The sequence below is a fragment of the Thamnophis sirtalis genome, unplaced genomic scaffold (genome assembly GCF_051295495.1).
Source record: "Thamnophis sirtalis isolate CommonGarterSnake01/CBP01778 unplaced genomic scaffold, rThaSir2_p1.2 scaffold_5, whole genome shotgun sequence".
Lineage (NCBI taxonomy): Eukaryota > Metazoa > Chordata > Lepidosauria > Squamata > Natricidae > Thamnophis > Thamnophis sirtalis.
In genome coordinates, this window is record NW_028261385.1 from 109,718,412 (window position 1) to 109,745,528 (window position 27,117).

Sequence of the window (27,117 nt, forward strand, 5' to 3'; positions counted from 1 at the left end):
TCTGTGGATCCACCAGTCGCTGCCTTGACCTCACCTGCCATTGTTTCATCAGACCCATCTGAAGGGCTTAAGGCAGAGGACCGCAAACCTGAACAAACCTTCTGCAAATCGCACCAGGCGGCTGCCTGGGCGATTCATGCATCTACGGTGGCATCCTTTTTCAATAGGACTTCCCTGGTACGGCTTAGACAATTACAGTCCAGACTAGCGCCAGAGGACATGCGCCTCCACCAAAATGTTAATAAGTTAGTGGCGGCCTTGAAATTTTCTGCTGATGCCATCTTGGAATTTCGGGCTGTCCACCTGGCCCTTCGGGAGTTCAGAGATCTAGTGGCAGGGCGGCATGTGTTGATCCTCATGGATAATGTGGCTGCCAAAGCACACATCAACTGCCAGGGAGGCACGCACGTTTGGCCATTGAGGGGGACATGCTGAGATGTGACATTTTCTCCACACATGTCATCCGTACCATCCAAGCAGCTAGATGTCCATCCACTACACGAGTGTACAACGTGACCTGGTCAGCTTTCTGCAGGTGGTGCCGTCCCCTGGGAATCGCCCCGAGATTGGCTTCCCTTCCTCAAGTCCGAAGACAGATGGTGGCTCTTTCCACGGTTCTTAATGGTGGTATGGGCCGCATCCTGGCACACCATCCCAGAGTTTGTGCCTTTCTGAGGGGAGCTGCCAACCTCTGACAATCCATTGTTATCCATCGTGGGAGCTGTCCATCATGTTAGAATCCTTGACATCAGCTCCTTTTGAGTCCATCCGTTCCATCAGTCTTCGGTTACTGACCTTTCTTGTGGCCATAACTTCGGCTCGGCGGGTCTCAGAGTTGGCGACCCTATCAGTCCGCAGTGACCTCTGCATTTTCCACCTCAGTAGAGTGATCCTCCATCTGGACCCGTCCTTCCTCCCGAAGATCAACTCCTGGTTTCATAGGGCCCAGGAGTTGGTGTTACCTGACTTGTCCTCATCCAATGCATCTCCGCGAGCGGAAATGGCACCACGTCGACGTGCATCGAGCTCTTCGACGTTACATCAAGTGCACAGCGTCCTTCCGACGGTCAGAGGCCCTTTTTGTTGCCTTCCTTCCCGGTTCTTTGGGACAAAGAGTCTCGTCCACCACTATTGGAAGATGGCTGAAGGCCTGTATCGCCAAGGTGTATGAGGCGCAGGGCTGTCCGTCGCCCTGGAACGTCATAGCCTACTCGACATGCAGTGCGGCCACAACCACGGCCTGGGCAACGCAAGCCTCTGTCGAGATTTGTAAGGCGGCGACGTGGTCATCTCCGTCGCCCTTCATTGAACATTACAAGTTGGATGTCTATGCTTTAGCTGAGGCAGACTTCGGACGTCGGGTACTGCAGGAGGTTCACTCGGACTCTGACTCCCTGGACCAGTCATCTACCTGCCCTTAAGTCAGTATGCCTAGGCATATCCCATTCCTTTGGAATCTCTAAGCAGTGCACTGGAGAAAGGCTGTTGTACTTACCTGAACAGTCGTTCTCGGTGCACTGCGTGAGAATCCAATCCTGCCCATTCACGTTTCGGCCCAGGGCCGTAGGTGGCAAATGAGTGTTGCAGTTAGCAGGACATTAATGTGTTCTCATCTCTTGAAATGGCCATGCCTTCCATTGAAAAAACTGATGAGCCGAGTGAAACTTGGCCATGGCCAAGTTTATTCAATTCAGTTTCTAGGCAACCAGACCATGATTAACCCATTCCTTTGGATTCTCACGCAGCGGACCGAGTATGACCGTTCAGGTAAGTACAACGGTCTTTTTATCCATCCAGAGAAATGATGCAATATGCTCCATAGGGCTATGGCTACCAGGGAGGACAAGCTGAAGAGATTTGCTACTGCTGATTTGTATGTTAATGACATAACATTTATTGCATTTATTCACCACACATATTAATTTACTTGTTGAAATAAATAATAAGCTATATTTTAATTTAAAACATATTTTACAGATGTGGAAAACATTCTGTGTTACCATGTGGACCTAAGAGTCTAACTGAAGAAATATCAAACAGGAAGAAAATACTATTTTCTGTTAGCATGAGACATGCCTTTGTACCATTTCCAGGTAATGCCTTAAAATTGTTTTGACTTCATTGCACTTAATGACCATGCAGGATTTGCTTAACAACAGCAACTGCCATCTGCTTGAATCACTGAACCTTTTTCTGTTTCATTCAGATTAATATTATTTTCAAACACATCTTGTCTTTGAAAACTTTCCCTCCCTGTCAGACTTTAACAGCCATTCCCCTTCAACATTAGAAAAGAAGAAACATAATTTTGCTGGCAATCACATTGTTTTGTTTTTCTACATTCATTAAAAAAATGATTGCATTTGTTCATGATTTTAATAAAATTTCAATGCTTAGAATTTCACAACAGAAATCCCATCAAGAATTTTTTCATAAAATAGATACCCATAGGCCTTCCGTAGACAAGAAAATTGGCTGTGTGAGTTTGGGCAAGTCATGCTCTCATAGAGAAATCAGGAGGATAAGATATGTTTGCCACCTTGAATTATAAATATTAAAAAAGCAAGATAAAAATTTAATAATAATATAATCAGAACATGGGCTGCACACAACAGTCACTAAGATCTTATTGTAACCGAATCATGTGGAAAGCCATTTTTTTCAGAAACAGGGTGATAAGTTTTTCAGGAATTTCACCATTCATTATCTTTTATCTGCAAATGGTGTTAGTATTATTTATCCAACTTCTAAGGCTCAATTTCCCCAATAAAATGTTTGTACTCGTAATAATACTATTAATAGTATACTATAAAAACTATCAATAATACAATGTAAATTATATTATTAATTATATTTTATTATTAGTTATATTTAATACAGTATATTAATGCCTATGCCACCTGTTGATGTTTCACAGTATAAAGTTTTGGATTAATAATAACACGTAGGGACTTTTCTGAAATATATATTTACTAAAAAAAAATCTTAGTATAAAATACAAATAAAAATAAAGAATGGGAAAAAAGGGAAAGCAAAGAAGATGGAGGGGATAGAATAAGGGGAGAAGAAATAAAAAACAAAAAGCAATGACTTTTCCAGTGCAGAAAGATACATAATGAAGTTATAATATCAGCTTTTTAGTTATACCAAATAGTAGCTATTAGCCATTTCTATAGCAATAACTCACTTAATTGTCAAAACCCAGAGTCAAAATTTTATTTTTTTCTCTTTCACCAAAAGTGGTTTCCAAGTTACAAAAGAACTATTTTTATTCTTGTCCCTAATTAATGCAGTCAACTTCTCTATTTCCATTTCAATCCATTCGTCCATTGTGGGAGTTGACGCTTCTTTCCATTTCTGCACGTATAAAATTATTTTGTAGCAACAAGGTTCTAATATCTTCCCATATCTTTATCTAATAGTCCAAAAAGAAAGTTTCTATTGTAGGTCCATTTTTAAATTTTTCTGAATTAAAACATGGATTTCTACCCAATATTTCTTTGCATTGTCACATGTCCATCATATATTATAAAAAGTACTCTTACACTTGCATTTCCAACAACTATTTGAAACACTCTTTTACATCTTTGCTGGTTTATCTGGCATTAAATACAACCAGTATATCATTTTATGGAAATTCTTTTTAAGATTATAATTCTTAATTATAATCAATTAATAATTCAAATGTAATTGAATTACATTCAATTTTGACCTAGCAGTCACCATCCTTTCCAACTTGAAAGGCGGGGTGTGGGAATGGTTCTGTGTGAGTGGTGGGCGCACACCTACCCTCCACTCGCACAAATGGAGCTCTGCCTGCTTGCGCATGTGCCCACCATTCACACAAGTGGAGCTGCACGTGTACGCTTGCCCACTTCTTGCCCAGCCTAGTTCCAAATGAACCATGGCCCAAAGGTTGGGGACCCTTGCTTTAACCCACATATTTTTCCATTGCTCTAGTTATATATTATAACCAAAACTTCTTGCCCACTGAAACAGACAATGTTTAACATATTCAATTTCTAGGTTTAATTGTAGTAACCTTTTATAAACCTTGGCTATAAGATGTTCATCATTAGTACAGAGTATCATTTCAAATTTATTTTTAGCAGCTTCAAAATCACAAAATTGTTGTTATACAAAGTAAATCTTTCTTTCAATTGTAGATAGATGAATGAAGAACATGTATGACTAGATCGAAATTAGCACAGCACATATAGGCTTTTAAGAGGTTTATGTACTTTGTATTTTCCTTACTTAGGATGTCTGTACATAAACAACTGTCATTGTTCGGGAAAAGCCAGACTTCAAATCTTTCTTCTTTACCATCCTCTACATAGAACACTGTTGATGAAGACTTATAATTTAGCTTTTTTTTTCTGTGTGTGCACAGAGACTTCATTCTGGGGGGAAATTTAAACATATACTTAGTCTTTTCTGAATTGTATTTTACTGGATTATCACAATATATCAAATATCAACTACATCATGGGATAAACCTGTTGAAACTGAAGTAGGAACTTGGCCATATCCATATATCTTTCACTGAAAGATTAGTAAAGGAGAGAAAGAAGCCCTTATTTGTGATTTGAAGGAAATCAGTTAATTTAGAAATTGTTTTGTATGATTGACCATAGGTGGCTTGATCTTGGCTGCTGATTACTCTCAGCTTGAGTTAAGAATCCTTGCACATTTTTGTTCCGACAATCGGCTACTCCGGGCCTTTGGTAACAACGTTGATGTCTTTAGAAGCATTGCAGCTGAGTGGAAGAAGATTAACCCCGAAGAGGTTGGGAATGATTTAAGACAACAAGCTAAGCAGGTAGTTTTGAAAATGTACATCTTTCCTGAGATACCAATTCAGCTGAACGTTGTTTTTTTTTACCTTTCTCTATGCCCATGATTAAATATCTAATATTTAATCAGGTATATAATGTGAATTTTGTATCATGTTTAGTGTATATGAAATTTCTAGTAAGTTGAAAATTTAGAATATCATAGTTGAAAATTAAGCATCATGGTATTCCATTTAATATTTAATGTAATTAAAAAACAGCTTTACTACAAAATGGAACTGTGAAATAGACAGTTTACTTTGGCCACTAAGCTAGGAGCGTATTTCATTAACTAGAAACCACGATTGTATTTTATTACTGAGTCTGTAATATTTTTTAACATCATATTTAGGAAATCTAGCAAACCTATCCCATTAAGAACTGCCCAATTCCTAATGCAAATAATTCTTGACTATTATTTATTCAGTGATCATTCAGAGTTATGGTAGCAATAAATAAGGGAGCTATCAACTGATGGAATTCAGTAAACAGTAAAAGTGAATGCCAGGATTGCCATTGCTAGGCAATGCAGTCACATGATGATGGTTTACCACCTCATTGCTTAATGATCAAAATTCTGTTCCCAGTTGTGGTTATAAGTTAAATACTATCCGTACCTTTCTCTTTTGTCGTCTTCTTGTTTGCTTTCCTTATCTCTTCTGTCCTCAGCTGGCAGAGACCCTCTTTTCCTTAAACAGAAAAACCTTGCTTGCTGGCTGATAATCATTCTCAGTCACTGAAAGCAGAGAGATCTTCATGACAGAGTGGCCAGGTCCAACTCAGTTGGAAGGAATTTGTCTTCCCTTTTATAAAGACTTTTAAGGAAAGCAGAGTTCAACAATTCACTGTATAGTGCCCTTAAAATAACAAAGCTGAACAAACCTATTGTTCAGCAAGTAAAATCTAATATTTCAAATGAAATAGCAGTTTTGTACCAGCAAAATGTCTTATTCTTGAATCTTGTTGGTTATTCACTAGTGAATTAGAAGATTTTCATTTTTCTAGATTTGCTATGGAATAATCTATGGAATTGGAGCTAAATCCTTAGGGGAGCAGATGGGTGTTCAAGAAACTGATGCTTTGTGCTTCATTGAGTCCTTCAAATCCAGATATCCAGGTAAAGATTGCCTGTGATCTGTATTTCTTGATATCCTTGTTCAGTAGTTTACTAAACACAATGCTGGTTCAATGATATTCATGGACAAATAGTCCTCACTTAATTGGAACTGGAATTTCCATTGGTAAGTGATGTTGCAAAGTAGACTATGTATACCGATGAAGCTGTCTTTCCTGATATCTGTTTGTGTATGTGCATATTAAACAGAGAATGAGAATCTGAAAGTGTTATAAATAAAACTGCATTGTGAAACTCCAAACTGTTTGGTTCACAGATTTCCTAGGTAGTGGAAGCATAAGGGCTTGATACCTTTTCCTTTTTGTGTATGTGTGTGTGTGGGGGGGGGGGGGGAATCCCTCAGCCTGAAATTCATTTATGCATGTGTGAATGAACTAAGGGGCATGCAATGATAGGACACTTTGTATGGAAGAGTTCTGAAGGGAGATGTGTTTTGCTTAACTTTCTTCATTTCTGGGAAAACAAGTTATTGCTGCTGCTATTTAGTAAACAATTACTGGAAATTTGAGATATATCAACAGATTTATATCTTCATGGCAGTTTGGAATCAGCTCTGGAACCATTTGTTCTCACTATGTTACAAAATCTAGATTTTGTGTCTCTTTATTAGTAGGTGTGTGTGTGTGTAAATGCAACACATTTAATCTTTTCTGTTGAAATGTAAGAACTCTAGAAAGCTTCTGGTCAGGCTATTCCTCCATTGGAAAAACCTCTTGCCTCCTTCCTCTTGTCAGAGCATTGTTTCCCATGTTTGGAAGACAGTGGCCATGAAAACAATGCAGTGTTTTTTTTTGAAAGATCAGCACATGGAAACAGTAAGAGTGCGATAGTGTCCTTTGTCTAGTAATAATAGTAATAATAGTAAGGAAACCTAAGATCTAAGCATGAAGCAGTATAATGTAAGACATTTCTTAGATCTATGAAGTCTGAGTGTTGAATAACAGTTGCTAAGATAAGGAAGTTAGATATTGTTAGTAAACATTAGCAGTATATGTGTGGACTCAACCAGGGATTTATATGTGATGAACTGATAGCTGACCCCAGAAATGAGATAATATTATTTCATGTTTTTGTAGGTATTCAGAAATTCCTGAAAGAGACAGTGAAGAAGTGTACCCAGGATGGGTTTGTGCAGACAATCATGGGAAGGCATAGATACCTTCCAGCAATTAAGGAAACAAATCCTTACAAGAAGGCTCAGGTATAGTTATGTTAAACCGCTACATCTCTTTAAGGAAATAAAATGAATACATCTATGCAGTATTCAACCTTCCTAGTGCTACTATTCTTGTTCTCTGGATATCTGTATGTGAGCTTACCATTAATTTTCAAACATTGTTTGTTGTATTTCTAATTTCTTCTCCCTGTTGACCTGTCATTGTAATGAAATTGCAGCAACACAAACCATTTCTACCCACTCAGGATCCACATCTTGAGTGGATAGTAATCCTAGATATGTCAGTTGCCTAATTCTTATATGCTGAAAGAGCGTCTTCCAATTAACAATTGTGAGCCACCTGTTTTTTATTCAAAATCAGTACAGGCTTCTGATTCTAATATATTTCATTCTGTTTATTTCTTGCTCAGTTTAACAAACAAATTATCTGCATTCTTTGTTTTTGATGCACACTTACAAAAAATCTTCTCAACTTTAAATTTTAAGATTATACCAACCCAAACATATGGGTTTTAATGCCAACTGTATGTCTTGTTTTGAATTGTCTTTAACATGATGAGCTCACCAAATTAATTTTTTTAAAAACTCATCTCCTAAAATGTATTAAATTGCATGCTTACATGCAATGCCACAGGTCTCCCTAGTAAAAGTACCGCATAGAGAAGTTGTGTTGCTTTACTACTGAACTATTCTTTTAACTGCCAAACCACTATTTCAAACTATTTCTTCAAGACCATTTCTTCATTGTTCTTCTTTCTCTTTTTTTAGTTTAAGATTCCATCCTTATTTATTTGTTTGCTTGCTTGCTTGATTATTATGCTTGTACTCACCTAATACTGTAGGTATTAGTTCTTTAGATTTGTTTGTTTTCATCTGTACTACAAAACACAGAAATGCTGCAGGAACTATTATTATTTCAGGCTGTTGTTATAAAAAAAAAGAGAGACACACACAGAAAGAGAGAGTTCCAAGAAAAAATTAACATTCTCAGTTGAATATGGATTTTGTTACCTATTTATAGCAATTAATTTGTTTGCAATTCTGCACTATGATTTTCATGAACTTTAGGCAGAGAGGCAAGCTGTAAACACCATTATCCAGGGCTCTGCTGCAGATATTGTCAAGGCGGCCACAGTGAATATACAGACACAGCTGGAAGCTTTACCTTCAATAGTAAAATCTTTTGGACATTTGGAGAGCTCATTCCCCAAAATATTGTCAGGTCAGTCTTTTTTTTTATTTCTCTGTCTTTTTTATTTAGTATCAAATGTTCCACATTTTAAAACTATGGGAAGCACCTACTTTCATATAAGAAGGACATAAAATGTTTGCTCCTTTTTCAGAGCTTTTGCCATATGCAGGGGAAACTCGAAAAATTAGAATATCGTGCAAAAGTTTATTTATTTCACTAATGCAACTTAAAAGGTGAAACTAATATATGAGATAGACTCATTACATGCAAAGCAAGATAGTCCAAGCTGTGATTTGTCATAATTGTGATGATTATGGTTTACAGCTCATGAAAACCCCATTCTTCCTCCATACTCTGGGTCCTTAGTTTCCAAATGAAATACAAAAGTTGCTCTCATCAGAAAAGAGAACTTTGGACCACTGAGCAACAGACCAGGTCTGTTTTTCTTTAGCCCAGGTAAGACATTTCTGACGTCGTTTGTTGTTCAGGAGTGGCTTGACAAGAGGAATCCGACATTTGAAGCCCATGTCCAGGATCTGTCTGTGTGTGGTGGCTCTTGATGCACTGACTCCAGCCTCAGTCCACTCCTTGTGAAAGTCCCCAATACTTTTGAATGGCTTTTTCCTGACAGTCCTCTCCAGACTGTTGTCATCTCTGCTGCTTGTGCACCTTTTTCTTCCACACTTTTCCCTTCCACATAACTTTCTATTAATGGGCTTTGATACAGCACTTTGGGAACATCCAACTTCTTTTGCAATTACCTTTTGAGGCTTTCCCTCCTTATGGAGGGTGTCAATGATGGTTTTCTGCACAACTGCCAGGTCAGCAGTCTTTCCCATAATTGTGATTCCTACTGAACCAGACGGAGAGACCATTTAAAGGCTCGGGAACCCTTTGCAGGTGCTATGGCTTAATTAGCTGATTAGAATGGGACACTTTGAGCCTAGACTATTGCACCTTTTCACAATATTCTAATTTTCTGAGATTTTGGATTTATGGTTTTCATGAGCTGTAAGCCATAATCATCACAATTTTGACAAATCACGACTTGAACCATCTTGCTTTGCATGTAATGAGTCTTATCTCATATATTAGTTTCACCTTTTAAGTTGCATTACTGAAATAAATGAACTTTTGCACGATATTCTAATTTTTCAAGTTTCACCTGTATATACCTGACCAGGTTTTGCTTTCAGCCTGCCTCAGAACCCTAAATATTCCAAGCAGATATTTCGATATGATGAGTGGGTTTTCTTGGGTTCTGTATCAGCTAAAATCAATGCTCAATTACATTTTCATTTACAATGTAAATGAAAAATATAGTCAAGTAAGGATAATATTCTAGGGCTGTTTCAAGAAAGTAAAATAGTCAAGTCTTCTATTATTTTTTAGACAACAGCATTAGGTAAGGTAACAAGTAAGATTTGGAGAGAACCATGGGTCGCCAGGCTGACACATTTGATCCACAGGACCTTAAATGATGTCCTCTCCCAAAGTTTACTCAGAATTTAAAGACAGTGACTGATGGGCTCTGCCAATAGCCCCTCTCTCTTATCATCTGACCTGCCATAACGTCTGGGGAAAGAGGCAGGTCTAATATCTGTCTCTGCCTTTCATCAGTTAGACATCTAACAAAATGAAAAGTAATTTTAAGTTAAGAAAAATATTATTTTTCTGTTTATGCAGGAGAGGAAGATATTCATCTTTTAGAATATTCCCTCTTCTTATATTTTTAATGTCTATAAGAACCATCTGAATAAGCTTTAGGCTTCGAAAGAAAAGTACAAGAGAAACAAGAGGAGTATTCCAAGACTCCTTGTATCCCACATCTGCATGTTATCCTTAACAATAACAATAAAAATTAGCTCCTTTCTAAATTTTTACAAACAGGACAAAAAAAGAATAAAATGTAATATTAAAAAACAGGACTAATAACAAAATAAATCTGTAATCCTGGTAATGGTATAAAAATATAGTACAATAACAAATGAATTCAAATAATGAAAAGAAATCCATTGTTTATTATTGTAAAGTGTTACATTTATTTTTAATTTCATAGTCATTCCTAAGACTGGAAAGTAATTTACAGTTATAATATAATAGAGCCGCGGAGACGCAGTGGTTAGAGTGCAATACCTCTGCTGATCACCAGCTGCCAGCAGTTGGGCAGATCGAATCTCACCAGGTTCAAGGTTGACTCAGCCTTTCATCCTTCCGAGGTGGGTAAGATGAGGACTCAAATTGTTGGGGGCAATAGGCTGACTCTGTAAACCGCTTAAAGATGGCTGTAAAGCACTTTAAAGCGGTATATAACTCTAAGTGCTATTGCTATAAGCATTCTCCCCTTTTATTAATTTTCAAAAGAGAGCAGGAAAATCAGACCCCTCCCAGTTTGACACCCCTGTTGTAAGGGAAAAAATAATCAAAATGAGGACGTTGGAAAGCACGGCACTGACATCATTAGATAAAATACAATGGCTTTTTCAGGAAGGTGATCATAGTTGGACAGTTTGTTTACTTAGCCAATTTCTTTGAAGTGCCCATCAGAATCAAATGCCATAGAGCAGAAAAAATCAGAAAAGAACTTGGAAAAAGTGATATGGCAGCTGATGGATCTTCCCAAACCAGCCTTTCCTCTGCTAAGTCCAATATAACACTGTAAAATATCACAACAGCTGTGCAGTATTTGAATAAATATTTCAGAGGCAGGAAAATATACCTGGTGTTCAGCTCCCTCATCATCCTTTTTTTTAATTCTAGCAGTCTAAGATATCAATGTTTTGCTAAAATGTAATGCCAAAATAATATATGGTACTCTAAACACATCCTGACTGATGCAGGTTAGAAAAAACCTAAAAAAAAATATTTACAGAAAAGCTTCTAGATTCATTTTTGAATATGAATGTAGCTTTATTGGATCTATTGGCTTAACAAACTCTCCTGGTGACTTCTACTTCCAAATTATTTCTCAATAAAGGTGGAGATAGCATCCATTCATGGGTTGACACTGTCCACTCTCTGATTGGACTGAGTCTGATTACTAATTAATTAGTATCCTTTATAACCCGCCCTTGTGAGTGGCTCCACCCAGCTTTTGACTCAGTCCATTCTGGGACAATCATGTTATCCAATTGCTCTTTCTACGTTTGGTTAATATCAGGCTAATTGATTTGGAATATTGACTTCTATCATTGGGTTGCAGTGTGAGTACGTATTTAAAAGACTGGCTCCAGTGCAGGGTGTCCTTAGCGCCCAGAGGCCAAAGGGTTTCAGCCCACAGGCCCGTGCCTTCTTGACACCATTGGTGCTACAGCCTTGAACGCAGCCCTAGCTACTGCTACAAAGGGCGCCTAAATGCCCACAAAAGGCACCTGGACCTTGACAGCTGCATTTTCAAAAGGCACGCTTAAAGTCTGCAGAGGCACCAGGACTTTGACAGATGCATTTGCAGCTCTAACTGCAAGGCTTGTTTGCTGCGCTGCGGAGCCCATACATCAAACAGCACCGCCGCAATCTGCCTCCTTAGAGCTCTCAGCGGCTTACACTATAGTGCTAGACGCGGCAGTTTGGAGACTGCAATTTTGGCCGCATAAGGCAGGGAAGAGCGATGGCAGCACAATTGGGTCCCGTTTCCTTCAAACTCTGCGGGTGAGTGCAACACGGCTACTGAGGCTTCCTGGGGGCATGATTGGCCGTGAAGCGCTGCAGGCTTACCTGTAGGAGCGGACAAATTGCCTACAACTCCAGCTCCCTTCTGTGTGACCGGGCATAGAAAAGGGCGTGAATCGCCATTTTTGAGTGGGCAGAGTTAGGAGAGGAGGCACGGATGCCATTTTGTCTCCTGAGGTCCCTGGCAAGCTAAGATGGCTGACATCAGTCTGCCTGAAATCCCCTCAGAGCCCAGCAGAGACAGATATGAGGTAGGGCCAGGCTTATTAGTTGCAATCCAGACCCCTCTTTCTCCTGCAAGACCATCCACCTCCCAAGGGACTGGAGGGCCAAAGACCAGCAGTAAGAGCTCTAAAACATCCAGCAAGAGCTCAAAGGCCCCTCAAAGTCGGTCGCTAAGACCAAACACCTGGATAAGCCCAGGACATTGTATCACTCCTCTTCATGGCCAGATAAGTACCAGGCAGCAACCAATCGCACTAGTCCCCTGCCTGTTACATTTAGAGGTGACCCAGGGCCCCTTTAGTCCGATAATACCAATCAACACGTCTGGGCTCTGGGGCAGTAGAGTATCACAGCCCCAGGGAAGAAGTGTGGAGGCCACTTTTACCCCCCACGACAGTGGGCAGTTGCCACCTATCCCAGCCATGCACTCCATGCCAGCCATGTCCTTCATGACAACTAGCTTCCAGGACATTATCGCAGAAGCCATTAAGCAGGGCACTGCAGCTGGGCTACAGGAAAGAGCTTATGAGACACCCACAGAGTCTCCGAGGGCCATCCCTAGGGCAGAGGTGACCCCAGAGATGGTTGAGGACCTATCCCCGGCTCGATATCATTGCAGCCAATCCCCTGTCTCTGAAGAGGGAGAGATCAGGGAGGCAGAGTTATCAGAGGAGGAGAAGACAATCCCAGATAAGCCCACCTGTACGGGGCTCTTTCCTCCTGCCTTGTTTAAACCATTACTATGCAAGGCTAAGGCCTCATCTGAGCTTGGGCAGGCGGAGGTCTCCACAGTCCCCTCACAAGCCCCATCAGCCAGTGCCTTGTTCATTGAACACAAGTTGAAAACTAATATTATCCCAGCCCTGCAACTGTTCATCAACATGGTGCAGAGACAGTGGTCGACTCCAACATCTGAGTCGCCACCTTTCACCAATGATAGACGCTTCTATAATGTCACGGAGGAGCTGGACAAGGTCCTCCTATGGCCCACCGTCGACACTCCCATAGCGGCCCTGTACACAAATACCATGATGCCGGGCTCGCAGGCAGAGGTCCTCAAGCCTGAGGATAAGAGGGCTGACCAGGCCCTTCAGCAAGGATATCAGGCATCCGCCTGGGCTGTGTGGGCATTGACAGCCGCTTCATTCTTTTCCAGGTCCAGCTTGTTTTGGCTACAACAACTACAAGAGAGGCTCCCTGCCGGTGACTCCAGGGCTCACCAACAGCTGAATAAAATTGTCACCACGGTGCAATTTACCTCGGACACCATGCTCAGTGCCACTAGATTCGCTTCCTGAGCCATGGCTTTATTGGTGGCCTCACGCAGACTTCTGTGGCTACGACAGTGGCAAACTGACATGAGGCACAAATGGCGTTTGGCTTCCGAGCCTTACAAAGGGAGGACCCTCTTTGGGGATGTTCTCCATTGTTAATCAAGGGCAAGGATAAGCGTAAGATTTTGCCATCTAACCCAAAAGGGGGGTTTTTCCGCTCATCTCCCTACACCAGGAGGCAGCACTTTCGGGCGCATGATTACGACAGATCCTTTCGCAACAATGACTATCCCCCATCTGGCTTTAGGCCACGGGCGGGTTCAGCCAATGCCCAAGACAGCAGCCATACAGGCAGCAGAGAGGAAACCAAGCCAAGTGAAGAGGCAGTAACCGATACTACCGCAAGTCCTAACCTGACCGATGGCCGGTTTCCCATTGGGGGGTGCTTAAGGCATTTTGCTGTCCAGTGGGAGGCCATCACATCCGACAACTGGGTTAGGTCCAAGGTCAGGTTCGGTCTGACCTTGGAGTTCGTCTCCACTCCTTCAAGGTTTTTCCTTCGTTGTCCCGTTTCTTGCAACCCGCAGAAACAGCTCCTGATTCAATCGGTCATCCAGCACCTCTTGGACATTAGGGCCATCCACAAGGTGCTGGATGACCAGATCCATCAAGGTTTTTATTCTATTTTATTTGTCATTCCCAAGTCCTCGGGGTGGGGGGGTGGGGGTGGAGAGCGATTCTAGATTTAAAAAGACTTAACAGATACATATGGTATAGACATTTCAAAATGCATTCGTTAAACACAATTTTAGAAGAGGTTGGTGAGGGGGATTTCCTGATCTCAATTGATTTAACGGAGGTGTACTTGCATGTCCCCATCCTCCGACAACACTGTCAATTTCTACGCTTTTGTAATAACTCGTGTCATTACCAATACAGAGCTTTGCCTTTTGGACTGTCCTCAGCACCCCAGGTCTTTACTAAGATCTTGCCGCCCTGGCAGCACATCTGAGAACCGTTCCCGTAAGGGTACAGCTTTATCTCGATGACATATTGGTGCAATTGGTCTCACAGGACAGGGCCAGGGATGACCTCTCCACCACAATAGGGATACTCCACTCCCATGGTTTCTCCATTAATGAAGGTGAGAGCCATTTCACTCCGGCCACCACAAACTTCCATCTAGGGGCTTGGATTGACATGGTGGCGGGACAGGTTTTTCTCTCTAGGGAACGACAGGACAGTCTTTGACAATTGGTAGCAGATGTGGAAAGAGGACACAGGGTTTCACTTGCTACTCTATCCAAACTACTGGGTAAAATGGTGTCAGCCATCGCAATTGTACCCTGGACAAGGCTGCACACCATGAACCTGCAATGGTTCTTACTCCCGTTCCAGAAGAAGAGAACCAGCACTTCTCTGGCAAAGGTGAACTTACCTAGGGAGGTTCGTAGGTCCCTCCACTGGTGGAGTTCCCCCACCATTGATAGGAGATGCCATTTTAGGGTACCCAGTAGGATCACCATAACCACTGATGCCAACCTGTATGGCTGGGGAGCCCATATGGGGTTACACATAGCACAGGGCCAGTGGTGGCAGGAGGAGGCAGAACGAAGCATTAACTGGTAGAACTCTGGGCTATAAGACTGGCTCTACTGAGCTTCATGCGTTCCATCACAGGACAACATGTCCTGATCCTAACAGATAACATGGCTGCTAAGGCCCACATAAACAGGCAAGGGGGCAGTAGATTGAGAGGATCTCATGCTGGAGACCAAAATTCTGGGCATCTGGGTGGAGTACACCTCCTGTCAATCACAGCCGAACACATTTCAGGGGTGGCAAACGTTAGAGCTAACTGGTTCAGCAGGGCCAAACTAGACCAGGCCAAGTGGAGACTGCATCCTTGTCTCTTTCAGGAGCTCACACAGTGCTTTGGAATCCCGCTCGTGGATCTATTTGCCACCCCATCCAACGCTCAGTTCCCCAGGTACTTCACAAGGTTCCGTACATCAGGAGCAGAGGGGGTGGGTGCCCTTCGAAGCCCCTGGCTGCGAGGACTCCTCTATGCTTTTCCTACGGTACCTCTTCTCCCCAGAGTCATCCGCAAGATCATCAGCACCAGAGCAGAGATCGTCCTTCTTGCCCCACACTGGCCACGGCGGCTGTGGTTCACCAACCTTCAAATGCTATTGGTGGAGAGACCCTGGAGGATCCCCGCTGGACAGGCTAGCCTTCAGTCGGGTAGCTGGAGCACCCAGACCCTCAGTGGCTCCAGCTAACTGCCTGGCGATTGAGCGGAGCGCTCTGAGGGCAGACAGAATTTCCTCCAGGGTCATTGACACGATACAAGCCTCTAGAAGGCCCTCCACGGACCGTATTTATAATGCAACCTGGCGGATTTTCTGTACCTGGTGCTCGGCCAGAAACATTGTACCTAGTGTTTCATCTGTCCCTCAAGTCTTGGACTTCCTCCAGGATGGGCTGGAAAAAGGGTTATCCCCTAACACTATTAGGAAGCAGTTGGCAGCTTTGAGTACCATACTTACCTGGCGGGGAGGCCAGTCCTTATCACAGCACCCAACTGTGCGGCGGTTCTTGAAAGGGGCCACCAATCTCAGATCGCCAGCGGTGCACCGATACTCAACATGGGATCTGACTAAGGTTCTGGAGGCACTCATTGTGCTACCATTCGAGCCCCTTCGTATGGTTCCTATGCAGTTCCTTACTTGGAAGGCAGCTTTCCTGGTAGCCGTAACCTCTGTCAGGAGGATATCTGAACTGTATGCTCTGTCCGTGCGGGAGGACCTATGTACCTTCCACACTGACAGGGTGATGCTCAGGCTAGATGCCTCGTTTGTACCAAAAGTTGGGTCTTGGTTCCACCGAGCCCAGGAGGTGGTCCTTCCCAACATCTGCCCTTCCTCAATCCATCAGTTAGAAAAACAATGGCATAAGCTAGATATACATCGAGCATTTAAGATATATATAAACTGCACATCAGACATTCGGCAATCAGAGACACTCTTTGTCTCCTTCCAGACTGCCTCCCTGAGCAGGAAGGTCTTGGTGTTCACCATAGGTAGATGGGTCAGACGATGTACAGCTACGGCGTATGAATCAAAACAGGAAATGGCCCCTAGAGGCATCACTGCCCACTCTACGAGAAGCGCTGCCGCCACCATGGCATGGGCCACGCAGGCTTCTCTTGACGAAATATGCAGGGTGGTGGCATGGGCGTCTCCGTCACCCTTTATTAAGAATTATAAATTGGATAAATTTGCATCTGCGAATGCGGCCTTTGGCTATAGAATATTACAGGCGGTTCATGCCGACAGAACTCATTCAGAATAGTCTTTGTCCCACCCTTGAGGACAGTCCAGCTTAGGTATATCCCATGCATGGATGCTGTCTCCACCTTTATTGAGAAAGGGCATTGGTACTTACTTGATATGCCTCTTTTAATAAGGTGGAGATAACATCCAGCCCTGCCCTGTGGACGACTATTCCTTTTTTCTGTATTCATGAGTTATTTGTTGATGGTTGATTTTGCACTGAGGGTTAAGCTGGATTACTACACATCTGAGATTCTTGGTTACTAAAGTTTGACCATTTGGATAACATGTTAAGTCTGTCTTTTTCTTCACCGAAAGCTGAGTAAAGCCACTCACAAGGGTGGGTTATAAAGGATACTAATTAATTAGTAATCAAACTCAGTCCAATCAGAGAACGGACAGTGTCAACCCAGGCATGGATACTATCTCCACCTTATTAGAAGAGGTGTATCAGGTAAGTACCAACATCCTTTTTCTTCACTAAGCACTACCACTTTTTTCCTTTGGAGGGCAATATATTTCCATTCATGTAGCAATAATGACATTTTTATAACTTTAATGTCCTTTGAAACTGTTCTTTTAATGTTTAAATATGCAGTGTTTATTCTAGGAAAACCACAGAGGATGAAAAAGAGGGAGATTATGCATCCCAAACATGGAGGATTCTTCATACTCCAATTGCATGATGAACTTCTCTATGAAGTTGCAGAAGATAACATAATTCAGGTATGAGGGTGAGGGTTCATTCTCCAAGTTTGCGGGTTGGTTTCTGAATATTTCATTTCCAGGCTAAGTAACATCTTCAGTGAGGTTTAGGGGATTTCAGTGTTTCTCTGTTTATATGGGCTTCAAGTGTGGGTGTGTCAAGCAAGAGTCTTGTGATGATGTAAAGAGATTACATCAGTTCCTGATCATTGAGAGGTGAATTGCTGAGAGGGGCGGGGGTCGCATGGATTGGTTGAGGTCATAATTCAGGTATGATTATAGAGTTTCCCTGAAATCCTTACAGATGGTTGTTATCTGTATGGTTATCAAGCTGACTGCAAAGAATACAGTAAAAACCCAAAGGGAAGTTAGCAACTTCAGAATTGTTACTGGACTCCAATCCAGTTTTGTCCTTATGTTTAGTTCTACATCTTCTAGAAGTCACTTTAGACAGAAATTGCATTCAGAGCTATAGGGAATGAAGTGCAAATTGGCTGAGTGTCTAATGGAGATTTCTTGGTCATCCAGGACATGATTGTCTCAAAGATGCTTTTTCAAGAGGCAACTGGATGTTCAGTTTTTTTCTTTAAAGACATTTCGCTTCTCATCTAAGAAGCTTCTTCAGCTCTGAAATAGCTGATTTTTCAGGCTGCAAAATGCCATTCAGCCCAACTCAGCTTGGGCTGAGTTTCATGAGTAAATAGTTCTGCATTTTTTTTAAATGACAAAATTGATTGATGCTTTGAAAGTCAGTTGTGTAATTTACTTTTTCAGATTGTCTAAATCATTGTTCCTGTCCTAATAGCAAAGATACTCTGACCCACTTTAAAGATTTATTCAACTTTGATAACTAGTAAAAAAGAAAGTTTGATGAATCTCATGGTAACCATGCACTCAGCTATTTTTCTAACCCAGCTTTGTTGTTGTTTTCAGGTGGCACAGATTGTTAAACATGAAATGGAAAATGCTGTGAAACTCTCAGTAAAGCTTTCAGTAAGGATCAAAATTGGGCCTAGCTGGGGAGATCTCCAAGACTTGGAATTATGAATGATGAACAGATGTTTGTAACGCACAATTCTATGAGGAAATGTGTAGGCTGGACACTTAGGCATCTTTCTTTCTTTCTTTCTTTCTTTCTTTCTTTCTTTCTTTCTTTCTTTCTTTCTTTCTTTCTTTCTTTCACACTAATACATCCGTTAATATCTCAGAAAAAAATCTAAACCCCCTGCACTTAATTCTGTTAAGAAAATAATTCAAATTTCATGATATAACTAAAAACCACTACAAAATTATTTCACCAAATAGTATTATTTCCTGGTAATATCTTAGCGATCCCAAAGTCCATATTTAACTGTTAAAATATTAATGTAAGATTATTTTTTAAATGCAATGCAGTTAGGAACAGCTAGAAGAATGAGTTATATTTTACTAGTACAACTTTTTTATGAAGAATATATATTTAACTTATTTCACAAACATAATGAAATATATGAATAATAAAATGCAATTAATCTATTTTGCTATGTGTGTAATTTGAATATAAGGAGTATCTGTATCTCAGGTTTCTGTAATAATTCCATGATTTTTTATATGTCAGGCAATAACCATATATGTATATGATGTTTATGAGTTTTCTTATGTGTAAAGGGGAGTACAAAATATGAAATACACCCTGCTAAAGGTAAATTTCTTCCATGTAGCACATGCATGAAATATCTGTCTATTATAGGGCATGGTGATTGGAATGTTCCTTGATATAATAGAATACAGTTTTATATTTAAAAATTTGCAATCCATTCCTTTCTTGTTTTATTTTTCAACTGACAAATCCTATGTGGCGTACCTTACTATTCTGCTTTATCTTTTCTATGCAATGTGAAATCCGTCAATGAATTTGCTTCATAATATAATATACTTCTTCACATACTATAAAATAAATAGAGGCATGTTTCTTCTCTTGAGCTGCATTTGAAAATTAACTGCATTTGGAACTTTCACTTTGATCATCAAAAAATCAGTATAGAAAATAATTACACAGAAAAAAGAAATGAAAACATGTTAATATAAATAAAAAATCTGATTACAGGTAAATCACAATTTAGTGCAGATTGTAAATTGATACCAAGTTGCATTTAATGCAACCCAAAATTTAGTTAATGCAAAGTTAACATGCATATTTGATGTTAGAACATAAGCAATTGTGATTAAGATTTTAGACATTGCTAATCTTCATGCAAAATGGACAGAAGGAAAATTCTATCGGAGAATATCTGCAAGTTTGAAATATTACATTAAAGCAAAATTTTGATATAATTGAATAAGACCGGTCCTAGCAATACTAAAACTGGAGATGTTGGGATGCCTGGATTTCTGGCAGATTTTTTTACTTTCACTTTACTTTCTATAACTATTCTGTGAACCATAAATTGAAATCATTATTATATTCTTTTTATCCCTTATTGCAATATTTACAGTTAGGTTTAATTTTTTTCTCTGACTTTCCATTGAGCTGGAACCAATTACCACATTTTCTATAAAAATACGACTGTGACTAGTAAGAATTTGAATAATGATACCATTTTGTGGGATTCTTATTCGCACTAATTGCGATCTACTGTACCTGCAAAGCAAAAGTGGGGAACAGAATTTATAATAGAAGCCGGTATGAAGTTACTATTGTTGAACCAGATGTCACCTATTTTATACCTGTACATTTGATTTTTTCCTACCTAAGTGCAGGACCTTACTTTTCTTACCACTGAACTGCATGTTGTTGGATAAGACCCAATGCTCACGTCTGTAAAGATCCTTTTGAATCTTGAGCCTCTCTTCTAAAGTGTTAGCAATTCCCCCCAGCTTGCTGTCATCTGAAAATTTGATGAGCTCCCGTTCTATCCCCTCGCAGATCACTTATGAAGATGTTGGAGGGTTCTGGCCCCAAAACAGAAGCTTAGAATACCCAACTGCATGCTTCCCTCCATATACAGGTGAAACTCGAAAAATTAGAATATCATGCAAAAGTTCATTTATTTCAGTAATGCAACTTAAAAGGTGAAACAAATATATCAGATAGACTCATTACATGCAAAGCAAGATAGTTTTAGCTGTGATTTGTCATAATTGTGATGATTATGGTGTACAGCTTATGAAAACCCAAAATCCATCATCTCAGAAAATTAGAATTTTACATGCAATCAATAAAACAAGGATTGTACATAGAACAATATCGGACCTCTGAAAAGTATAAGCATGCATATGTACTCAGTACTTGGTTTGGGCCCCTTTTGCAGCAATTACTGCCTCAATGCGGCGTGGCATGGAAGCTATCAGCCTATGGCACTGCTGAGGTGTTATGGAAGACCAGGATGCTTCAATAGCAGCCTTCAGCTCTTCTGCATTTTTCGGTCTCATGTCTCTTATCTTTCTCTTGGCAATGCCCCATAGATTCTCTATGGGGTTCAGGTCAGGTGAGTTTGCTGGCCAATCAAGCACAGTAATCCCATGGTCATTGAACCAGGTTTTGGTGCTTTTGGCAGTGTGGGCAGGTACCAAGTCCTGCTGGAAAATGAAGTCAGCATCCCCATAAAACTCGTCTGCGGAAGGAAGCATGAAGTGCTCCAAAATCTGGTAGACAGCTGCGTTTACACTGGACTTAATGAAGCACAGTGGACCAACATGGCTCCCCAAATCAACACAGACTGGAAACTTCACACTGGACTTCAAGCATTTTGCAGTTTGTACCTCTCTATTCCTCCATACTCTGGGTCCTTGGTTTCCAAATGAAATACAAAAGTTGCTCTCATAAGAAGAGAGGACTTTGGACCACTGAGCAACAGACCAGGTCTGTTTTTCTTTAGCCCAGGTAAGACGCTTCTGACATTTGATTGACAAGAGGAATACGACATTTGAAGCCCATGTCCAGGATCCATCTGTGTGTGGTGGCTCTTGATGCACTGACTCCAGCCTCAGTCCCCAACACTTTTGAATGGCCTTTTCCTGACAATCCTCTCCAGGCTGCTGTCATCCCTGCTGCTTGTGCACCTTTTTCTTCCACACTTTTCTCTTCCATATAACTTTCTATTAATGTGCTTTGATACAGCATTTTGGGAACACCCAACTTCTTTTGCAATTACTTTTTGAGGCTTTCCTTCCTTGTAGGCGGTGTCAGTGATGGTTTTCTGCACAACTGTCAGGTCAGCAGTCTTTCCCATGATTGTGATTCCTAATGAACCAGACTGAGAGACCATTTAAAGGCTCAGGAACCCTTTGCGGGTGCTATGGCTTAATTAGGTGATTAGAGTGGGACACTTTGAGCCTAGACTATTGCACCTTTTCACAATATTCTAATTTTCTGAGATTGTGGATTTGGGATTTTCCTGAGCTGTAAGCTATAATCATCACAATTATGACAAATCATGGGTTGAACTATCTTGCTTTGCATGTAATGAGTCTATCTCATATATTAGTTTCATCTTTTAAGTTGCATTACTGAAATAAATGAACTTTTGCACAATATTCTAATTTTTCGAGTTTCACCTGTAGATGTAGTTCCATTGAGGACAATATGCTGAGTAGTTGGTCAACCAAGTTCAAATCCATCTCATGATTTACGTTAGTCAAAATAGTTCTTGTTTTCCTGTATGCTGCTTGGAGAGTCCAAGCATGGTCAAATTCTGTCTGACTGCCCTGGACTGAATTGAAAGATCTTTAGCCACGCCTCCTCTTCTGGTTCTTTAGATTTTTCAATTCAGTTCTAGTCCAATGGACATGTTTTCAGTGGTTCCAGCATATCAACAGAAATTTAACCTTTACTTGGACTTTCCAACCAGCAAAAATGTTTTTTCATCTTGCAAGGAAATAAGGTCTGTTAAAGTTGCTTTTAATTTCCTGGCTTCTGCTGGCGCTTGTTCTGGGCTTCTCTGGGCGCGTGTGGCTTCTCCGACTCTCTGGGCTATGCGGGCCGGCTTGGGAGCTGCCGTGTTCGCTTTTTGCATTAGCGCAGTGGTCAGCGGCGAGGGGGCCCAGCCGCTGGCACTTGTTTCAGTGTTGTGGTGCAATGGTCAGTGGTATGAGGACCCAACCATTCGCGGCAGCGTTTTGCAGGCTTGAATTTCACGCTGTGTTTTGGCTGCAGTAGTCGCGGTGGCCACTTTGAGTGAGGGGAAACTTCCGGCAGCCATTTTGTTTTGCAATTTTGCCACGTTTTTCCCTGCACTTTGGAGCGAGCCTTGGAGAGTGGTGGCAGTGTGACTTCTCTATCCGGCAATCCGGTGGCCAGTCGTCCCCCCCCCCACAAGTGGCAATTACTAATAACAGCAAGGTGTTGGTCCTTACCTGAGGCCTCTCTTCAGCTGTTTAATTTGCAGGCACTTGGAGGATCGGATCTCATGCCAGAGATTCCCTCATGGAGGCGCCCTTAAGACTCATCTCAGCCAGCGACCTCTCCGCTTCTGATCAGCAGCTGCAGCTACTCCAACTGTGTTCCAGGTGGTGAGTGGTGACCAGAATACACCTGGCCACAACACAATGGCAGACAACCCCCATCAGGAGGCAATGCAGCCAGGGGCCTCTAGTAGCAGGAGCATTACCAGACAGGCTAGCAAAGCAGCCTCAGAGGCCCTCAGCAGACAGAGCCAGGCAGGGGGAAAGAAAAGATCAAAGTCCCAAGATCAAGTTGCCCTCAGGAGCCAAAGAGCACCAGAGAAACAACCTGAACAAGCCCAGCAACAACCGGTGGCTAGTTCTCCAATTCCTGCAGAGGAATTACCAGAGGCCCCAGCTCCTACAAATCAGGACCCAACATGGTCGGATAGTGAGGATGATGAATTTTCTTCAGATGAATACTCTGAGTCAGCCACCTCTCCCAGGCCATCCATGGGTGAGAATGTGGATTTGTTCCAGTGCTCCTTGGAAGCAGAGGATTCTCCTCCAGTTCTATCACTGGTTCCACAACATCCTCTGCCCCGCTGGGCCACTAAGCATAGGAGGCCTGTGGAAGACCAAGGGCCGCCCCCTTCCTCGGAAATGCAGGAGGTTATCACCAAGGCCATATCCCAGGGTATTGCAGAGGGTCTCAAGCAACATGCCAAGCTATGTTGCAGGGCCAAGTCTTCTTCCTCTAAGGCAGCCCCTTCAGAGGCTACTCAGGGATACGCCTCTCCCCATTCCTCGCTGGATAGTGAGGATTCAGCTGTAGATAAGGAAGTCCTTCCAGAGCAGGAGTTCTCAGGGGACGAGGGAGCAGTCAAAGATAAACCAGCCTTCACTGGCTTGTTTAAACATGTTTCATTCAAGACAATCTTGAATAAGTCCAAAACAGCCATCCGTATGGGAGTAACTGCCACCAATCAGGTGACAGTAGACCCCTCAGACCCTAGCAAAGGTCTCTGAGGAACCAGTAGTTCCCCAGGAGATTGTGCCAGTTTCTAAATTATTTTTGAACGTTGTGCAGTGCCAGTGGGTTCAACCAGGTATTCTAGCCATGCCTTGTAGCAGTGATAAAAAGCTCTATAGCAATAGCAATAGCAGTTAGACTTATATACCGCTTCATAGGGCTTTCAGCCCTCTCTAAGCGGTTTACAGAGTCAGTATATTGCCCCCAACAATCCGGGTCCTCATTTTACCCACCTCGGAAGGATGGAAGGCTGAGTCAACCTTGAGCCGTTGAGATTTGAACAGCCGAACTGCAGAACTGCAGTCAGCTGAAGTAGCCTGCAGTGCTGAATTTAACCACTGCACCACCTCTTATATAGTGGGTGCTTCTCTGGAGGAATTGTTAAAATTGCCTCAGGTGGATCCTCTGGTACAGGCCCTTACATCCTCCTCAGTCTTACCTCCTGACCTATTAGAGGGCTTGAAAGCGGAGGACAAGAGGTCTGAAAGAGCTTGTCACAAGACCCATCAGGCGGCTGCCTGGGCCATCAAGACAGCCATTTCAGCATCCTTTATGTCCAGGGCCTCTCTCATCTGGCTCAGACAGTTTTCGGCTAAGTTTCCGGCAGGGGACACCAAATTGAGGCAGGAGTTTAACAAGTTCTAGTGGTAGCAGAATACACTGCAGATGCCACCCTCAACTCCGCCAAATTTGCTTCCAGGCCTCTGGCTTCTAATGTCACCACCAGGTGGCTCTTGTGGCTTCGTCACTGGAATGCTGACATGAGATCCAAGTGGAAGTTGGCCTCTGCCCACTTTAAGGAAGGAAAGCTTTTCAGGGAAGCCCTAGATCCTGTCCTAGTCAAAAACAAGGACAAAAAGAAAGTTATGCCATCTGTCACTAAGAAGACAGAGCACAAGGGTTCTGGTTATTTCAGGAAGCAATCCTTTCGTGCCTCAGAACTGTCCACTAGCACTGGTCAGTACCATCGTCGGTACAATCAGGGAGAGGACCGGTCATAGGACCTTCAGCCCTTTCAGGACAGGGACAGACAACAACCCTTCTCCAAGTGGCCTTTTTGTGGCGGATTAGACTCCAAGACTTTCCGTCGCTATAAGTGACAGCCAGCTGACGGTTCCCATTGGAGGGCGCCTGCAATTAGTTCAGGCCCGATGGGAGCAGACAACATCAGACCAGTGGGTTCTTCAGACAATCCGTCTGGGTCTGACCCTATACTTCATTTCCCCCCCCACCACCATCCGCTGTCCCACCCCCTCCTCCCCAGCTAAGAGGTCCCTAATGGAGCAAGAGATCCAGCACTTTTGGGAGATAAGGTCAATAGGGCAATAGCAGGTCAAAAAGGGTCAGGATTTTACTCAATCCTGTTCCTAGTCCCAAAAAACTCTGGAAGATGGAGGGGGATATTAGATCTAAAAAGATTACAAACGCTTCAAAATGCAGTCCCTCCAGTCTATCTTGAGTTGCATCAGGCCAGGGGATCTCCTAACATCAATAGATCTCAGAGAAGCGTATCTTCACATCCCTGTTCACAAGGCCCATCGCGGGTTCCTGAGATTCTACTATGCAGGAGCACACAATCAATACAGGACCCTGCTGTTTGGCCTGTCATTGGCCCCCAGAACATTTACAAAGGTCCTGGTAGCTGTGGTGGCATCCCTCACATCCGTCCTGCCAGCAAGCGGTCAGAGATCTCTAGATAAACCATGAGAGCCCTGCAAGTCCACAGGTTCTCAATCAACATGGACAAGAGCCACTGCCTATTCGGATGGGGGGCACATCTGGACACTCAGGTCGCCCAGAGCAGGTGGTCCGAAGGCGATCTCAAGCACAGCATAAATTGGCTGGAATTTAAAGCGCCAAGGCTAGCTCTTCTTCATTTTCAACCTAGCATCCAGGGCCAACACATGATGCTGTTGACGGACAATGTGGCCACCAAGGCACATGTCAACCGCCATGGGGGCACTCACTCCAAGTCCCTGATGGCGGAGGTGGAATGCCTGGGGAAGTGGGCGGAACAACACCTGTTGTCCCTTCAAGCGGAGCACATTTCCGGGGTGAGCAATGTCCAGGCAGATTGGATGAGCAGGGCCATGATCGATCATTCGGAGTGGTGCCTGCATCCGGACCTCTTCCTTGAGATCACACGGAGGTTCGCATTTCCCTCAGTTGACCTGTTTTCCACCCCAGAGAACATTCACCTCCCTCGCTTCTCCAGGTACAAGTCCCTGAGGGTGAAGGGGGTCAACGCTCTGCTTTGCCACTGGCCACCAGGTCTCCTCTGCATTTCCACCACTGCCTCTCCTTCCCAGTGTCATCCAAAAGATCCTCACAGAACAGGTGGAGGTTCTTCTTGTAGCACCGTTTTGGCCCAGACGGGCCTGGTTTGCCGACCTTGTGAGCCTCTCCATCACCAAGCCGTGGAGGATTCCTCCAGAGGAGGTCTCTCTCAGCCAGGGGGCCCTATCAGGGGGCCCCAATGGCTACAATTGGCTGTTTGGCACTTGAGAGGGACCTCCTAGAGAGGGACAAGCTCTCCTCAAAGGTATCCAAACTATCCAGGCAGCACGTTGACCATCTACTACCAGAATCTTTGAGGCCACCTGGGCAGCCTTTGTCAAATGGTGCGGACCTAAGCAGATAAATCCCACTTCAGCCTCTATTCCACAAGTTTTGGACTTTTTGCAAGGATTGGTCCAGGGATTGACGGCTAACACCTTGCATCACCAAGTTGCGGCACTGTCCACCATCCTCGCTGCCAGCGACCACCTATCTCTAGCACGTCATTCCAAGATCCGCAGCTTCCTGAAGGGAGCTTCCAACTTGCGGCCCCCAGTCATTCATCGATACCTGACCTGGGAGTTGAATGTTGTGCTTCAGGCTCTAGTGGAGGCTCCCTTTGAGCCAATTCATACCTGTGATCTGAAGCACCTAACCTTCAAGGCAGTATTCGGACCTGACTACCTGAGAGACCGCCTCCTGCCAATTACCTCCCTAAGACCGATCAGATCGCACAGATTAGGCCTTCTCCGGATTCCATCTGCCAGCCAATGTCGGCTGGCGACACCCCGGGGGAGGTCCTTCTCTGTTGCAACTCCGGCCCTCTGGAACGAGCTCCCCGTTGACATCCGGACCTTACCCTTCCGGCCTTCCACAAAGCGACTAAGACCTGGCTGTTC

At 42.8% G+C, this 27,117-nt stretch overlaps 1 protein-coding gene across 1 annotated transcript in view; it reads left to right on the forward strand.

The window, feature by feature from the left end:
* Positions 1–18,666, forward strand: part of POLQ (DNA polymerase theta) — a 59,862-nt gene extending 41,196 nt beyond the window's left edge. The window contains exons 24-30 of the mRNA XM_087717031.1: positions 1,978–2,093; positions 4,638–4,822; positions 5,841–5,952; positions 7,047–7,171; positions 8,216–8,369; positions 17,453–17,568; positions 18,481–18,666. Of these exons, the coding sequence (XP_087573157.1) occupies positions 1,978–2,093; positions 4,638–4,822; positions 5,841–5,952; positions 7,047–7,171; positions 8,216–8,369; positions 17,453–17,568; positions 18,481–18,594 (922 nt within the window). The 3' untranslated portion in view covers positions 18,595–18,666. The remainder of the gene's footprint in view (positions 1–1,977; positions 2,094–4,637; positions 4,823–5,840; positions 5,953–7,046; positions 7,172–8,215; positions 8,370–17,452; positions 17,569–18,480) is intronic.
* The last annotated feature ends 8,451 nt before the right edge of the window (positions 18,667–27,117 follow it).